We start from the raw sequence: 19009 nt of genomic DNA on the forward strand, positions 1-19009 counted from the left end.
AAGGCTAACTGTTGGCCTGTTGACCCCTGATTATCCAGCATTTTGTTTGTTCCCAGACCCTGCCCATAGCAAAAATCCCTGAGTAAGGAAATATTTCTCAGGGGATTACCTGCAAACGTACCATGTGGGGATCCAAACAGCTCAATTATGGCTATGCTGAGGGCAAACACTTAAAAAGGCCTGGCTGTGGGAGCAAATCAGGCCAGAACAGTAATAGCTTTGTTGTCTTCCATTCTTATTCTCGCTCTCTCTCTTTCTCTTTCTATCTGTTTCTCTGGTTTTGTGGTGGATTTGCCTCCAGCTTGTGTGCAAACCATTTCATTTGTTCATATCCACGTCCAATCGGCCCTTTTGTCCTCCTAGGAAAGGCAGAAATAAACAAATAAGATCTTAGAGTGAGACAGTCTACAGTGCAGCGCTTCGCTGTGATTACTTCCTTATACGCATTTAGAGGCAGCGTAGCCAAAAATACATTAGACCTTGTACTGTGTCCAGCTGATAAGGTATAAAGTATGACTGGGTCTTTTGCATTTAGAAATGTTTTTTTGGATTGCTATGTAACATTAGCAATGACTAGTAATTTAGTTTGAGGAATGTAACGCCAAATCATCAATCAAGGACAGCAGATCAACTTGGGGAGAAAGCCTTCAGGGTGTCCTTACAACTAAAGGTCGACCGACATACCATGTAAAATAGTACTGAACTTTATTACAAAAATAATAAACAGTACAAAATCATGAAAATGGGCTAAATGATTATATTATATTAATAAATATTGAGTAAAAAAAAGAGTCATGCATTCAAACAAACAAAAAATGTAACACTCTAAATAAAAAGTTACATGCAAAATGATGAAAAAAAGACACTTCAGTGTCAGTGATTTGCATCTAGAGGTTGCTCTCATACTGTATAACGCAACCCGGAAAAACTAACAGTATGGATTTTTCGCCGTTAGTGCAAGCAATCAACTATTTATTTGCCAAAACGGATGCATCAGTCAACCTCCACGGATAACCAGTGAAAGCAGCAGTGTGGTCATTATGTGTCCAGAGGTAGGGTTGTTTGGCATAGATACATAATTATGTACACCCTGGGAAGCATCACCATTGTAAATAAAATAGGGATTACATGTGAGGGCCATATAATTTTGACCCAGAGGACTGTCCAGCTCTGCAAGATGTACCATTTTCTCTGGGCCATACCATTTTACAATACAAAGAGCCTCAGGGCCATACCATTGCACAGTCCTGGCAGTCAGGCTAGTTTTTAAGGCCCAGCTGAGAAGCTTCTGCTGACAAGTTGCAAAGAGCCAATCAATCTTTTGCTGCCCTAAGGGTCACAATGCTGTCTGAGCAGACCAGAACGTGTCGAGAATGACTTGAGTGCAAGATAACACTTCACTAAAGCTGGATGGTGGACGTTACACATGGGGCCCCATCCCACTTTAGTTCCCATGTGACACTAGACCAAATCTTACAACCTGAATAAGACTGTTCTGTTTAAAACTGTGGGGAATATATCATTTCTACAGCATCGCTTCCTAAGAGGCCAACATTTATTTTGGTCTTGTTTGAAATAAGAAAGGCCTTGAGCCCCATTTTCAGGATCTGTTGAAGGATCTGTCCCAAGATGTGCTTGGTACCTAGACACAGAGAACATCTAGCAATAGTGCATTATCTTATTATCCTTGCTTGTGATCCACAGCACAGCATGGGACCTGCCATTATCTTCCAGCAAAGCTTCTATTACAGGCTTTGCACCTTGGCAGGAAATTGGTACTATGTGGAAAAGTGTCATTGCTATGGTTAGGGCAATCATCAAGTTTAGTGTGTGGAAGTTCAAAAATAAGGAGTTAAAAATAAATTAGTTGGAATCACAGCGACAAATCACACACCCAACAATTAATGCTGCATGGTATGTAGAACAGCATTTTTGGAACGTATCTCCAGCTTTTGTTTTTCAACTACTTGGCATGACCACTCAGTGCAGTTTACACTTATGAATGAACCAAAGTGTAAAAAAACAAAACAAAACATTTGCACATTGTGAATACACATTCTGAATGAAGGCGCTATGTATTAGCAGGCTAAGAATAGCAGATGTAGCACTAAACAGTGTGGGGAATGTGGGAGTAGTGCCAACTTTACAGCACCAGATGTTAACCACAAGCTCCCTGAATCAGGCAACCAGCAGAACCCACCTATATCTGAAACACTTGAAAGGAAAATATATTAGTTTTAGCTTCATTTTATAATAACCAATTGCTGCATATATTCCTAAAACAAAGAGGAATAAATAAACCCCTAATTTATTTTATTTTTTTCTTTCAGTCCAACGTGTCACGACGGCAGCAGCGGATGATCAAGAACAGAGAGTCTGCATCTTTATCACGGAAGAAGAAGAAGGAGTACTTGCTGACCTTGGAGGCCCGTCTGAAGGTTGCGCTGTCCGAGAACGAGCAGCTGAAAAGTGAAAACGGGACGTTAAAACGGCAACTGGAGGGTCTTTTAAATGAAGTAGGTCGTGCAGTATTTCTATAAAGATGGATAGAGACATAGGTTAAGTTGTGCACTAACATAAGTCGAATAATAACCACAGCAATCAGTTTTACTGTACCAGAAGGAGGATATTTTCTTGTGCCTGACTTTCTTCTGAATTCTCCTCCATGCTCGTGTTTAGAACACCATTCTGAAGGCAACTGCACCAAAGAGACGAGCCGTGTGTCTCATGGTGGTCCTGGTTTTCTTGGCCATCAACGTCGTGCCATTGAGGTAACAAACTACACACAAGACTTCCAGTGAGAAATTTCTTGTTCGGATGAATGCACTTACAGTCTGTACAGTTGATGATAGAATGGTCATACGTATAACTATTTTTAACGTGTATGGGAGGATCGTTTATTATAAAAAAATCATCCACTTTCTATTAAAACGTTTTTTAGGTGAGATAGTGTGCATGAGTTTGCATGGGAAATGTCTTCATAAATTACACAGGGAGATTAGGGATTTCTAGCGCCATTATAAAAATCACATTAAAACCACCCAGTTTTTTGGTCAAGCAAAAGTATAGGAATAGCTCAAGTTTATTTATTTATTTTTTTTATTTATTTTAAAACTGCATTTGTGATGAGTTTCATTGCGAAAAAAAGATTGGCGACTTTGTTCGTGAAGCAGCCTTGACACTCACCATGCTATGTTTTGGATCATGAGCAGATCCTTTCTTTCTCCACACTCTTGCCTTGCCATCATTTTGTTTACGGTTTATCTTGGTTTGTCCTGTTTTGTGCAGGGTGTTGGTGCCTGTTGGTTCACAGCCTGTTGGTTTTGGGATTTTTATTTGAAGCTCCCGACATGACAAACTCGCACTGATCCTTATGCTTGCCCATTTTTCCTGCTTCCAACTCATCAACTTTAAATGCATACTCTGTCTGTTTGCTGTCAGATTTTACCAATAGTTGAATATTTATATTTAATATTTAAAGGTTTCTGCTGTTTTATGGTGCTATTTGCTGGTTTCAGGTTCTGTTATGTGTCAAACTACTAGTTTAACCTCAGCATGTTCGGGTCCTTTGTGGCACTGTGACATTATTAATTTCCCTAACTAGTTGTCTCTTTCCGTTCTTTCTGAAGCATTTTTAAGGGGGATACAGACTCCAAATTTGCACCATCTTCTGGTCCCATTAGCAGACATCTGCTAAGCTTCTCGTCAAAGATCGACACAGATTCTTCTCAAAAGTGAGTGTCCTCTGTTCCAACCAAGCCTGTTTTATGTTTGTTCTCCCCTGTAGGTTTCACTCATTGTCATGTTCCATTTTTTGCCCTCTTTTCTTTTTACTAGACTGGAGGACATGGAATCGATGCCAGAGGAGAAAGCTCTCATGGTGGTTAAAAGAGATCCTCTCTTCCTCAGAACTCCTCCTGTTGCTCCTCCCTGCCAGCCTTCAGTCAACAGGACCAAGTGTCTAAGGTTAGTACTGAGAGACCACAAACTGCAACAGTTTTATTTTATCTACACTATACGCTGTATTTAATTTATTTAGTCATGAACAGATTAATACTTTCTCCACACCTTTGCATCACTTTGGTCAAAAACTTGGCTTGTCCCAGTATTTTTTGTGAATTCCACAGAAAATTCGTCTGGTCTTCTGATTCTTGATGCTCTCAAGCATTTTTGGACTGTGATTCTTTTACCCCTGTTTTGTGGAGGCTGTTGGTGATGTCATGTGAACTTTGAGACCTGAAAGTTTACTTTCTGCCTAATATATTCTACCTCTTCTACAGTGGTCATTGTAATATATATACTGTATGATGAGTTTTTCAGAAACTGCTCATCATCTCGGATTTTCACACGAGTTTCTAGAGTTAAACAGAATTTCACTTCAGTGCTGCTGAGTAACGTCACAAACTGGCTCTAAAATAAATCCGTATTTAGCGTCCTGTATATTTGCCTGTAACTACAAAATTTTGTGTATTTTGTGTTCTTTTGTGTAGGATGGCCAGTGAGCTGAGGGGGTGGGTCCACCGGCACGAGGCAGAACGCACTAAGAACCAGCGTAACAGCAGCACCCACTCCAGAGCTCGAACCATCACGGTACGAGTGATCAAAGGCGCTTATCCAGTCAGCTTCTTTTTTTCTTTCTGCTTCCATAAAGTCCCATTGACCGTGAAAGCTCATGATTTTCTTCAACCTTCAACTTTCTTTGCGTTATTTCAACGTTTTCCTTCACGTTTCCTGCTAACATTATGGAGAGACAAGAATTATTTCTTCATGTAAGGTATGTTGTATTTGTCCAGTCAGCACTGTGTAACCAAGTGGGCTGCAGGCTGTTCTATTGCCTTTTACAGACAGAAGATAAAGAACCCTACAATTAGCCAAGCTGAAAGTTTTTTTCTGAGAGAAAAAGCTTGTGTGAGCATAATGAGTGAGTCAGCAGAAGTAACTCTCAGGGTGGTATTGCTTCTGTTATGTTCTAAGTGTTCGAGTTTAATTTCAGATCTGAAATCGTTTATACTGCCGCAGGTTTTGGGTCTGTGTAGTATCACTACACCTAATGGATTCCTTTCTGTTTTTGTAGTGTATCTTACACAAAAGAGCAAACATCCATATTTCTACACTGGTTCTGCCACTTATCTAGAGGTCTATAATGTCAGCATCAGCATAACAGTTTTGGTTAGTTTTCACTCTTCGAACCCAGTGATAGAAATAGCACAGATGTTTTGACAGCAGATCAGGGGGATCTTCTTCCACTTCTTCTTCTTCTTCTTCTTCGGCTGCTCCCATTAGAGGTCGCCACAGTGGATCATCCGTCTCCATACCACCCTGTCCTCTACATCTGCCTCTTTCACACCAACTACCTGCATGTCTTCCCTCACAACATCCATTAAACTCCTCCTTGGTCTTCGTCTTTTCCTCCTTCCTGGTGGCTCCATCCTCAGCATTCTCCTACCGATATACCCCATGTCCCTCCTCTGCACATGTCCAAACCATCTCAATCTCGCTTTCCTCACCTTGTCTCTAAAACATCCTACATGCGCTGTTCCTGTAATAAACTCATTTCCAATCCTGTTCATCCTCATCACTCCCAACGGAAACATCAACATTTTCAGCTCTGCTACCTCCAGCTTCACCTCCTGTCTTTTACTCACTGCCACTGTCCCTAAACCATACAACATCGCAGGTCTCAAGACAGTCATATACACTTTTCCCCTTCATTCTTGCAGATACCCTACTATCACAAATTACTCCTGCTATCACTTTTCTCCACCCACTCCAACCTGCCTGCACTCTTTTCTTCAATTCTCTAACACACTCTCCATTACTTTGCACTGTTGACCCCAGGTACCTGAACTCCTCCACCTTCTCCACCTCTTCTCCCTGCAACCACACCACTCCACTGCCCTCCCTCTCATTCACACACATGTACTGTGTCTTACTCCTACTGACTTTCATTCCCCTTCTCTCCAGCGCTTATCTCCACCTCTCCAGGCTCTTCTCAACCTGCTCACTACTCTCACCATAAATCACAATATCATCTTTAAACATCATAGTCCAGGGAGACTCCTGTCTGACCTCGTTCGTCAACCTGTCCATCACCACTGCAAACAGGAAAGGGCTCAGAGCCGATCCTTGATGCAGTCCAACTTCCACCTTGAACCAGTCTGTCGTTCATACTGCACACTTCACTGCTGTCACACTGTCCTCATACATGTCCTGCACCACCCTCACATACTTCTCTGACACACCTGACTTTCTCATACAATACCACAACTCCTCTCTCGGCACTCTGTCGAACGCTTTCTCTAAATCCACAAATACACAATGCAACTCCTTCTGACCTTCTCTAAACTTCTCTATCAACATTCTTAAAGAAAATAATGCGTCTCTGGTGCTCTTCCTCGGCATGAAACCATACTGTTGCTCACAGATGGTCACCTCTTCTCTCAGCCTGGCTTCCACTACTCTTTCCTGTAACTTCATGGTGTGACTGATCAACTTAAGTCCCCTGTAGTTACTGCAGGTCTGCACATCTCCCTTATTTTTAAAGATCGGTACCAGCACACTCCTTCTCCATTCCTCAGACATCTTCTCACCTTCCAGAATCTTGTTAAACAACCTGGTTTAAAAACTCCACTGCCATCTCTACTATACATCTCCATGCTTCTATGTCATCTGGTCCTACAGACTTTCCAATCTTTATCCTCTTAATCGATGCTCTCACTTCCTTCTTACTAATCCTATCCACTTCCTGCTTCACCATCTCCACACCATCCAACCTACTTTCTCTCTCATTTTCCTCGTTCATCAGCTGCTCAAAATACTCCCTTCATCTTCTCAACACACTCTCCTTACTAGTCAACACATTTCCATCTCCATCCATTTCCATCTCCATCCTTTAAGGCTCTTGCAGCACATCCTTCCCAGCTCGGTCTTTCAATCGGTACAAATCCTTTTCTCTTTCCTTAGTGCCAAACTTCTCATACAGCTCCTCATATGCCTTTTCCTTGGCTTTCACCACATCCCTCTTTACCTGCTGCCGCATCTCCTTGTACTCCTGTCTACTTTTCTCATCTCTCTGTCGATCCTCTCTTTGTCTTCCTTTCTATTTAAAGATGTCACACCAAGTGTCTTTCTATCTGTCTCTCATCACTTCTGCAGTAGTTGCCCAATCATCCAGCACCTCTTCACCATCACCGAGCCCCTGTCTGACCTCTTCCCTGAATCTTACACTACAGTCTTCTTCCTTCAGTTTCCACCATCTAATTATTCTTTCAGTCCTCACTCTCCTCCTCTTCTTCTTTACCTCCGTGTTCACCACTGCCATTTCCATCCTTTTAGCAAAATCTGCCGTTCCACATTCCTCTCCTTAAAACCATACCTACCATCACCTCCTCATCACCTCTGTTCCCTTCACCTACATGCCCATTAAAGTCTGCCCAATCACCAATCTTTCATTCCTAAGTACACCATCTACCACTTCATCTAACTTACTCTAGAATTGTTCCTTCTCCTTCATCTAACAGCCGACTTGTGGAGCATAAGCACTGATGACATTTATCATCACCCCTTCTAGCCCCTTCTAGCTTCACGTTCATCACTCTATCAGAAACTCTCTTCACCTCCACTACACTCTTACTGTACTCTTCCTTCAGAATCACCCCTACACCATTTCTCTTTCCATCCACACCATGATAGATCAGTTTAAAGCCACCTCCAATGTTTTTGGCCTTACTCCCTTTCCACTTGGTCTCCTGAACTCACATGTCTACCTTTCTCCTCTCCATCATACCAGCTACCTCTCTCCCTTTACCCGTCATAGTACCAACATTTAAAGTACCCACCCAAACCTCCATTCTCCTACACTTCTCCTTTTCCTGCTTTCTCTGTAGACGTCTTCCCCCTCTCCTTCTCCTCCTTCTGCATCTTTCATATATATATATATAATGGGCAGTCAATGCTGGGCCCTTGAGCAAGAAATTTGATGTTAATTTTGTGTCATTTTTCTTTAGGTCATTTACTTATTTCTGCCTCTTGAACGTCACGAGACAGCGTTTACACTCTCTGTAGACTCTCTCTGCTCCACAGCCCTGAGCTCTGGCTCCAGCTTCCTAATTATTTGGGGTATTCAGAGAAGAAGATTTCAATGTGTTGTAGCGTGTATATTGAAAGAGACCTTCCCTGTCCCGTGACGTTCAAGAGGCAGAAAAAAGTAAATGACCTAAAGAAAAATGACACAAAATTACCATCAAATTGCTTCAATATAAAAAGTATAGAACACTTTCCTGTGAGGACGATTCTTTCCCAGGATCATCCATTTCTGTAGACTCGATCTACATTGATATTAAAATCCTGTTCCCACACTGAAAGGAAATGCTGTCGAAGCATAAATAATAAATACGGTGTTTCATAATGAACTGTTTTGCATTCTTTTTCCTTTCTTTTTTTCCCCCCAAAGAAAACGGGCAACAAGAAGGCTGAAGTGGCGCAGATCGTGACGGTGCAGTACACGGACTCTCCTGAAAAGTGAGTGATGATCAGCTTGAAGCTGCTGATTGTGATGTTGTAAAACCATTACGGGTCGCTCAGGAACTATAGTTATTTATGCCTTACTAAATTATGCGGACGGACATGCTTGTGTTATGAACCTATGACTTCGAGTGAGGTCTCGGCTTCGCGAATCAAACGTTAATAAAATTGTTCTGAAATTTGGCGAGAGCAGAGAACGTACTGGTTAGAAGTTCTTACAGACCATCGATCCACTACAACTACAGTCTCCTGACCTGAACGACTGAAGGAATGGAATAAAGCGAGGGATTACGGGGCAATATTTGTTTATGTGCACATTTCTAAAATAAATGTCAGCCAACTGCATGCAGGTTGACTGAATTTCACCGCCCTGCTTTTATGCACTATTTTTATTTTCCCCATGTCATTGTGCTGTGATTGAAATGATCTAAAAGATAAGCCTGTGATGTTTCACCGGTTTTGACTTGATTTGATAGTTTTGTTGTCTGACTGTAGTGAAGCTTTAGCTGTTCCAGGGAAAGGAACTTGAACTATTTAAGAGGGTTTTTCTCTCTATAGCTACTTAACTGCTTTAAGTAAACATCACCGGTGTTTCCAACAACATGTCAAGATACACTTAGAGATACATAGAGAAAGGTAGAGGCTTCACCTGGGCTGAACGTTTTCCTGTTTCTAGGCTTTCAAGCAACGAGCTGCAGGTTTACTACGCCCCGCACCGCACCTACAGCCATTTCTTTGATGAGCTCAACCGAAGAGGAGACACCTTCTATGTGATTTCTTTCCGCAGAGTGAGTAGGCATTGTTAAACCTTTTCTTTTCTTTCCTTTCCTTTTAAATGATTTAATTCAGTTCAAATATTTGCAGAGTGCGTTTAATAATGGAAACTTGTGCGTCTCCATAACTGAGGCTGAATTTCGCATCATAGCCAACAACACGGATACAAATGAAGCAGCTCCCGGTTCGATGCAATACGATTCACCACTATTATGATGCAGTGCTATTTGATTTCACTTCAACACGATGTGATTCAATGCAATACGATGCAATACATTTCATCAGTTTACTTAAGTTACTTCTTTTCCTGTTCTGTCTGCAGGAAGTTGCAGCTCTACCTCTGCCTTGTAAATCTGTATTCTATGTGACTCTCAGGTGAACTCGTATGTTCACGTAGCAGCAGCGGTGCTGAGAGAACGCGCTCGAGAAACAGTTTAGAGATGAGAAATCAAACTACATATCAAATATCGCTCCCAAATTATTGGTCAGTTTGTAAATAATAAAAGCGTACTATATTTAAATAAATGTAGATGCAAATATGTTAAAAACACTTTTGTCACATAAACGCTGTAACTATGACCATGTTGTTGCTTCGGCCTTCTGATTTTAACGGATAACGAGGTCAATAATTTGTCTGGGATTAACACAAATCTCAGGATTAACCTGATTATGGTGAGAAGAATATCTTCATCCCATGATAAATGATCTCCTAACACTAACTGTGAACTGAAAAAAGTTTTCTGTGAGGTAAAAAATAAAAAAATTTCCACATGCTTGCAATAGGGATGCACCAGAATCAGTGTCTTAGATTCTTAGACACCACAATTCCACCATCAAACTCAGGCTCCCCCTGTAAACAAATTAATTGTATTAATGAAGAGCATGTGAGGTTGGAACAGGAATGTTATGCTGTAGGGAGCGACTCTCTCCAACGTCCCGCCCTCTTTATGTAAGAGAGAAACCATATGGTCTCACTCAGAGTAAGAACCTTTGGGTTTTGCCTTTGACAAACATCTCTGTGTGCAAATGGGTCCAAGAAGAAATGAGACTCCAGACGAAGACTTAAACATAACCGTGACACGCTGTCTAATTTATGTATGTATTTATATAATATAATATATATATATATATATATATATATATATATATATATATATATATATATATATATATTGAAAATCAACAGCATGAACTTCTTCAACAACATGAGCTACAGGAGCTCGTCTGTTGGATGAAGGGACCACACGGACCAGCCTTTCGTGAAACACTTTTGATAGACACTGACCACTGCAGACCTGCAGAACATGCCACAAGAGCTGCAGTTTTGGAGATGCTCTGCCCCAGTCGACTAGACCTCACAATTTTGTCAAACTCGCTCAAATTCCTTACGCTTACCCATTTTTCCTGCTTCAAACATGTCAACTTTGAGGACCAAATGTTCAAACTTGCTGTTGTATATATTTGTCTGCTTTCGTAAGTGAAGCGGAAACCTGCGTTGAATAATTTCTTAGTCGTTACAACACCAGACAGTATCCTCCCTCCCTCGCAGGAAATATTGGGTTCTATGTACGCAGTGTTTCTTGTGCTTGTTCTAATCTGTTTTGTATTTCCGTTATTTCTTTTAAAAAGATGAGTAATGCATCTGAAAACACTGAGCCCTGTTTGGTTTCCCTGTGTAAATAAATGCTCTACACACATATACACACACACACGAGACCCGTTGATGCGGCAACGAAATTTCGAAAAAGCATCTTGTTTTTAAAATTCTTGTTCAGAGTCTGGTCCAGAAATGGGTTGTGGCTCTGGTGAGTCAGATGAGAAACCACTGGATATTTTATTTATTTTTTTTTTTTTTTTTTTTTATATATATATATAAAGGATACAGTTATATCTGAGATCACTTTTTAACTGAGGTGTCTGTGGAATGTAGTGTGTGAACTTTAACATTATGCTGTTTACTGATCAAGGGATTGATGGTGTCTGGTATCACCATCTGCTCATATGTTGGCAGGATTGGTGAATGAGGTCGAGAAGTTGACATGTTCTCTTAAAAACTCTCTGACGGTTTGAAACAATCAGACCGATTTGCTTATCGTTAGTTTACAAGGCGATTACGCGATCGCTCCTCTTTCTAATCGAAACCAGGCAGCGTGTTCGCTATTGGAACTTTTTCCGAGGTCTTTGAAACGTTTACACCAAAAACAACAGGAACTTGGTTTTTTTTGAGTCGCGGAATGCCAGAAAATGGGGAAAGCGTGACGTGGATGGAGTTTATTAGCTTATTTATTTTCATGTATTTTGTTTCCTGGGATTTCGGGTGTGTGCCTCCATGGTGTTTTCTTGTTCCCACCCTCCCTGCTGTGCTCTGTTACTTTCAGATCTTTGCATCCTTTGCTGATCTCCATTTCAAATCTCTTATGAATATTGAATTTTTTTATCTTTTTTTAGCCCCCCCAACTCCCATGTTGCCCCTTTAACATTTCCAACATGTATCGTCACTGTTTCCATTGCCCCTTTATTGCTTATGTAAGCAGATTGCAACATTATTGGCTTGAAGAGAACCTGGAGTCCTGGGAAAGATTTGACTTGGAGGACCTTCTCCCTTCTACCCATCGGAGAATAACGCTGTTTCACTACTGCTCTCTGTAAACCCAGAGAGAGGTTTTCACTCCATGCTCTTTTGAGTGCAGCTATTAAGTCTCGAGGAATTTGGTTCCACAGGTTTCAGTGGTGCTGCAGGCTTGACTGCAGTGGCGAGTGGAAGATGGATCTAACATGCCACACGTCTTCTATCTGTTTTTCTCATATCCTATACCGCACACATTTTTCACACGTGCTCTGGATGCTCACAGGACAGGTGGAAAGTAGAATCAGGTCACCACTCACCACAACTCGAATGATGACTGGAACCTAGGAACGGTAATGTGACTCCTCAGAAGCAGAGGAACAATAGGCTTACAAAGCGTGATATGATTACCATCAAAACTACTCATATTTACTACTTTACTACTCGTATTTTAGATGTCTTGTGCCAGAATTACCCAAAGAAAATTTTCAGAAACTGCTGATCTCATAGGATTTTACACACACACACACACACACACACACTTACACACCCCATTCTCAAGACTTCACCTAGAATCTAATACAAAAACTTAAAACATTGAGTTTATTTTCATTTTGTGGGGTGAAAAAAGCTTTACTAGTATGAGAGGAAAGTCGGTTGGTTCAAGCTCCCAGGAAGTATAAAGTCATAAAATCGTTCTTCACTGTGCATCTCAGTTAAAGCTGCATCTCCAGTAGACTGAATTACTGCATAATCCAGGTGTTCCTATTGAGTCTGATCTTTTCTGTGTGTGTGGGAGTTTGGAATAAAAACAAATCATCAGGTCTTAGAATAAGGCAAATACACCCTTAGATGAACATCACCACATGCCTCTTGGGAAGATGGGAAGGCAACCATCCTAAATGGTTTCCACTTGTGAATAATCGTCCTCGCTGTAAAATGATGAGCTTTGTAATTTTTATTTATTTATTTAATAATTTTTTTTTTTTTTTTAAATGGCCTTATAACCCTTCCCAAGCTGATGGGCAGCAACAGATGCTTTTCCAAGGCCACGTCCACACTTTCATCTGAAAACGTATATTTTTTTTCTACGTTTCGGCCTTTCATCCATGCCGAGATGCTTTTTTTTGGTCAATGTAGCTTTTTGAAAACTTTTCGCAAAAATTCGAAAGCGCTGATTAGACTGCGAAAACGGATTCTTTCGAAAACGACGGCACATTTTTTCATCGGTTTCAAAGAGCCGGAAAGTAAATGAACGTGACGCTGAGCGTTATCTTTTTTGGTATCTTTTATATCTATATTTAAATCCTATGGAAACAGTTAAGGTGAACTTTTTCTCCACTTGATTTTTGTAAAAAGAAATAATGACACTGTTTAATATGTGTGATGTTGATCTGAGGTTGTCTTCACTAACAACTATCCTTCACATTTCCCAGGATCACCTCCTCCTTCCTGCCACCAACCACAACAGAGGAAGCAGACCAAAGATGTCAGTGGTGCTTCCAGCGATGAATATAAATGGTGAGACCGAGCACTCGTCTTTATCTCATATACTTCAGAGACAACCTTGGTTAAGTCAACGCATTAAGCAAAGAGAACAAAAAGCTTTCTGGGGGTCACTATTGAAGGAACAGATATATTTTACTCTGTTTCCAGCCATATGACTTTGACTGGGTCACTGAGCTTTCTGGATAAGGCACAACATCTGGGCCAGGTGGATTAGAGTGACGCAGGCATTAGTAATCAGATTTACTTTCGGGCCAGTTTTATGAGCTCAACTGTTTTTCGACTCTAGATTTTCTTTTTTAATTTGTTTCACTTCATTTATTTTCATTTATATTATTTGATATGGAAAGATAAGAGAAAAAAAAAACAATATTTTGTGTAGTATACCTTTTGTTTATACGCTTCTTTTTTTGTTAAACAACAGAATTAGTACAATCGCAAGAAAGGCAAACAAATGTTGAGGGTTAGATCATATCTGGAGAAAGCTGTTCATAATGTTTACTGGCAGTGTTGCCCGTTTTTTATTCAATGCTGAATCTGTGTAGATTTCCTTTGTCTTGGATATATTTTAGTCGATGTGCAGTTTGTACAGCAGTACAGATTTACTGTCCTCTAAAAAGAACTCATACAGCTCATACAACTCATACAACATACAGCCATTGTTGTATAAATAACTAGTAAAAAGTAAATACTACTAAAGTAAATACCAGTAAATAACTAAAAAAGTGAGTCCACCCGAAATGAACCTGTCAAAACTGTGTTTAAAGTGTGAATATTTGGTGTGGAGCACAATTGTTATATCCAGCACTGCCTTCATCCTCCTCGGCATGGAATGCACCAGAGCTGCACAGGTTGTTGCTGGGATCCTCTTCCACTCCTCCACCTTCCGCTTGAGGCCCACAGGTGCTCAATAGGGTTTAATTTAATTCAATTCATTTTTATTTGTATAGCGCTTTTAACAATGAACATTGTCTTAAAGCAGCTTTACACAGATAATGTGGTGATTAAAAGTGAATATGTTCTTTATAAGTAAGTTTGTCCCTGATGAGTGAGCCGGTGGCAACTGTGGCAAGGAAAAACTCCCCGAGATGGCATAAGGAAGAAACCTTGAGAGGAACCAGACTCAAGAGGGAACCCATCCTCATCTGGGTTGCACCAAATGTACATTTATAGCAGATATACGATGTTGCGGGGTACAGTGATGATGATCAGAAGCGAAAAGTAGTCCTGAGTCAGTGTAGCAGACTGTTGACATTAACCATAGTCCAATCCATCCTCAAAGCGCCCATTCTTACTCCAGAATTTCATGGAACCACCCAAGACGTTGATGAGAAACCGTCCCAAGCTGCACAGAGTGGGGCTTCAGTCAAAGAGAACACTATCCAGAGGCAGGCCTGGACGAAGTGGAAAGATCCACAAAGAGGAGAGAGGCAGGAACAGTGATCACTGGAGCCTCAGGAGCGAGAGAGAGAGAGAGAGAGAGAGTGACAGGAAGAGAAGGATATGGATTATTAAGTGTCCCTATTGGTGTATGAAAGTTAATGTCACTGTGCAGTTTGGACTCCGGCAAGACTCGCTATGGCAGCATAACTAAAAGTGAGAACCAGAAGGTAACACAGACATGAGGGATCTCTGGGATAAGAGACGACCCACCACACCACCGTCAACAAACCCGAGTGAACGTGTGAATGTGAGGGGACGACAGTATACAAATATCCCAGTTCACCAAACACTCTATATCCATGATCCCTCCAGATCTGCTCCTTTACCTAAGAAAAAAATCTACTGATAAAAGGCTTGACTGAATAAATATGTTTTTAACCTCGACTTGAACACTGAGACTGTGTCCGAGTCCCGAACACTGATTGGAAGGCTGTTCCATAACTGTGGGGTTTATAAGAGAAAGATCTGCCCCCTTCTGTAGTCTTCATTATTTTATACTCCTTTATTCCTACAACGTTCTCAAGTCTAGCAAGCAGTATAGTGTGATCACTGGTGTCAAAAGCTGCACTAAGGTCAAGCAAAACAAGTAAGGAGACAAAACCCTGATCAGAGGCCAATAACAGGTCATTTACCACCTTAACTAGCGCCGTCTCTGTGCTATGATGAGGCCGAAATCCTGACTGATACATTTCAAAATGTTATTCATAAGTAGATGTGAGCAAAACTGCTGTGCTACAACCTTTTCTAAAATTTTGGATATAAAGGGGAGACTTGATATTGGTCTGTAGTTGGACAGCTGACAGGGTGAAGGTCAGGTTTCCTAATTAGGGGGTGGATAACTGCCAGTTTGAAGGATTTAGGTACATAACCAGTGCTAATGGAAGAGTTTATTATTTTTAAAACAGGTTCAATTACCTCTGGAGTTATCTGTTTAAAGAAACTTGTAGGCAAGGGATCGAGAATGCAGGTTGATGATTTTGATGAGGAGATTAATGAAATTAAGTCATTCTCATGAATAGGAGTGAAGCTTTGTAGTTGATTGTCTGCTATAATTACACTGCTGTCTACAGGGTTACTTGTAAAATAATTTGGATTTATATTAACCGCCTGGATTTCTTGCCTGATGTTTTCAATTTTATTATTAAAAAAGTTCATGAAATCATTACTACCTATTGATGGTGTGCATGTTAGTGCAGTGCTTTTATTCCCTGTTAATTTTGCTACCGTGCTGAATAAAAATCTAGGATTATGCTTGTTATTTTCTATGAGGGTGGAGAAATATGCTGATCTAGCAGCACTAAGAGATTTTCTATAATTTAAGAGGCTCTCCTTCCATGCTATTTGAAATACTGTTAATTTTGTTTGACGCCATTTACGTTCTGATTTTCGAGTGGTCTGTTTTAAGGTGCGCGTATGATCATTATACCACTGTGCTAATTTTTTCTCTCTGATCATTTTGGTCTTAAGGGGAGCTACATTATCTAGAGTGTAAAGTAACGTTGATTCTAGGTATTCAGTGGCCCAGTCGAGCTTTGCGGGGTCCGACAGAGATCTAATTAATATCGTAATTTCTGAAAGATTATTGATAAAACGAGCTGCTGTAGCTGACGTGAAAGTACGCTTAACACGGTAACGTGGTGAGGTAGAAATGCAAGGACTGAGGCAGATTTTAGAAGAGATGAGAAGTTTTTATTTTTAATCCAAATGTTAACAAGAGGTTTAGGTCTGGAGAAATACTTGGCCACTCCATCATCTTCAGCTTCCTCAGCAAAGCAGTTGTCATCTTGCTGCTGTGTTTGGGTTCATTATTATGTCGGAAAACATAATGTTGACGCACAGCACTCGACGTTTTTAATGGACCCTTGTGAGACCTGTTCTGAGTGGAACCCGTCTTGGAAAACCTCTTTTCAGGTTGTTATAGATCTAATAGCCTTTCAAATCTTTAGAGAGTCTTTGCCATGAGGTGCCATGTTGAACATTCAGTGGTCAGTATGAGAGGATTGTACTCAAAGCACCACATTTTAACTTCTCTAAAACAAAATACACAATTTTGTATGGTCCTGTCAAGCAGACAAAAACATGAATGTGATGAATTGGACGTGTGGCTTTGCATGATTACATGCCGTACAGCTGTTATCACTTTTGTTGGCAGTGATTTAGACAATAACAGCTGTATGCATATTGATACTCTAAAATATATCCAAGTTTCATGTCTGTAGTATTGTCCCTTGAGAAGATCTAATAAAATGGTTGCCAAAATGTTTGGGGTGTACTTACTTTTGTGAAATACTGTATGTTGATAAATCATTTTCATAGACAAATAGAATGTGGCCGATGAAGCATTGTAGTTTCGGTTAAACAGACTGACAGGCTGTGGTAGTTTGGGAATAAATGAGCATGGCGGCAGATGCAGTACCAAAACTTTCCTGTGAACAACTTCTACACTCCAATTTTTGATTCTGGGGCAGTTTTCCTTGTAGGAGCTCCGACGGCTCTCAGAAACACTGCGACTGCAAACAAATTCCACAAAGAACTGCTGCGTTTTTTGATTTACGCGTATTCGAGTACGGCCAGTTGGCACTTTGTTCCACTCTCTTTAACACACTAATGCCAACACGACTTTCTGATCGAAGTTTAGGTGGCAGCGTGACACACTTTCTTTCTGTGCGGAAATCTGCTTTCAATTCTTTCAGCTACATGCTGCATCCATTTAGTTCCAACAGCTTGTAAATGGCTTTCATATGGTTATCCTGAAGTAAAAGCACAGTGAGGAGACACTCATTTATCCTGTGGATTCCTGTAGAAGAGCTGGGACGATATTAGGCAGCAAGTTAACAGTCGGGTTTTGAAGCTGATGAGTTAAAAACGGGAAAAATGGGCAAGAATTTTGGAATAGATTGTGATGTCTAGACGCCTAGACGACTGGGTCAGTGCTTCTTCAGAGCAGAAGGTGTTGTGAGGTGTTTACAGTATACAGGTTTTTTTGTATCTATCAAAAGAAAGGCTCGCTGATGTGTGTGATGAACGAAAACAAGCCGATCTGTTCCGATCCCACAGAGGAGATTCTGAAGCACAAGCCGCTGAGAAAGTTACTGGTTCTGATAGAAAGGAGTCTCAATATACACAAATGTACATATTTAAAAGCCTACATGTGACTCATCTTCAGCTGTGTGTCTCAGAAGAGTGAAATGCGTGTGATTAAAATATAGCTTTTTGTTTTTTCCCCCCACAGAAAGTGTGATTAAAGACAAAGAGTTTGAGGTGATGATGCAGATCGACTGTGAGGTCATGGACACCAGGATCCTTCACATCAAGTCCTCCAGTATCCCACCCATCCTGCGGGTCAACGAAACCGATGCTGATTCGTTCTACCACTCTGCCCCTTCTAACAGTCATGCTTCACCACCTGTTGGCGTTCTCATGGGCTCTGCTTGATAGCAGAAGAGCTTTTTGGAATTGGAGTACAATTGTATAAAATCTAGGTAGAATTTGAGAAAACCACTCTGATTGAAAAATGACAAGTCCATTATTTCCCCTGCCCCCTTACCGCCCCTCACCGCCCCCTCACTGCCCCCCTCACTGCCCCAACACTTATTTTAGATGCATCTTAAAATCTGTAAGCTGTAATTATTAAAACTCTCAGGAAATAATATCTAGTTTGTGTTCAGGCTACTCTGTTTCTAGGATCTTTGTGTATTTGGATCAAACAGAATTTATTTGAGCATTTCTTTTTCTGCACTGTGCCTACGTGTACTCATGAAGTTTTGTTTCCAAGCGTCCAGCAGGGCACATATGCAAACTTTTACATTCTTCGATTTTATGTACTAATTAATATATTGTGTAATTGTTACAAAGCATTTATTGAACTTCCCCATTTCTGATTTTCAAATTGAAGCGAAACGGAAATAAACACTGGACTATGAGTGTGGCGTCTTTGTGATGGTTCTTTGACTCCTGGTTTGTTTTACTGTAAAACGCAGATAAGATACAAAAGCAGACCACCACGTCTTCTTGTCAGCCGTGACATGGAGAATCAACTCCTTTCTAACATATCGAAAGCAATCCGGAAGAAAGAAATCTGCAGTAGAGCAACGATAAGTTGGAGTGTGGAGGATGACACATCTGTTATTTTCTTCCACTCTGATGACTAAAACATAAGTGACTGTATTTAAACTACATGATTGTATGTGAACTCAA

At 40.7% G+C, this 19009-nt stretch overlaps 1 protein-coding gene across 1 annotated transcript in view; it reads left to right on the forward strand.

The window, feature by feature from the left end:
* Positions 1-18735, forward strand: part of atf6 (activating transcription factor 6) — a 39330-nt gene extending 20595 nt beyond the window's left edge. Inside the window, exons 8-16 of the mRNA XM_046836627.1 lie at positions 2331-2516; positions 2680-2771; positions 3630-3734; positions 3838-3966; positions 4491-4590; positions 8453-8520; positions 9200-9311; positions 13300-13384; positions 18045-18735. Of these exons, the coding sequence (XP_046692583.1) occupies positions 2331-2516; positions 2680-2771; positions 3630-3734; positions 3838-3966; positions 4491-4590; positions 8453-8520; positions 9200-9311; positions 13300-13384; positions 18045-18247 (1080 nt within the window). The 3' untranslated portion in view covers positions 18248-18735. The remainder of the gene's footprint in view (positions 1-2330; positions 2517-2679; positions 2772-3629; positions 3735-3837; positions 3967-4490; positions 4591-8452; positions 8521-9199; positions 9312-13299; positions 13385-18044) is intronic.
* Positions 18736-19009: the final 274 nt, after the last annotated feature.

This window comes from Silurus meridionalis, chromosome 23, assembly GCF_014805685.1.
Source record: "Silurus meridionalis isolate SWU-2019-XX chromosome 23, ASM1480568v1, whole genome shotgun sequence".
In the NCBI taxonomy this organism is placed as follows: domain Eukaryota; kingdom Metazoa; phylum Chordata; class Actinopteri; order Siluriformes; family Siluridae; genus Silurus; species Silurus meridionalis.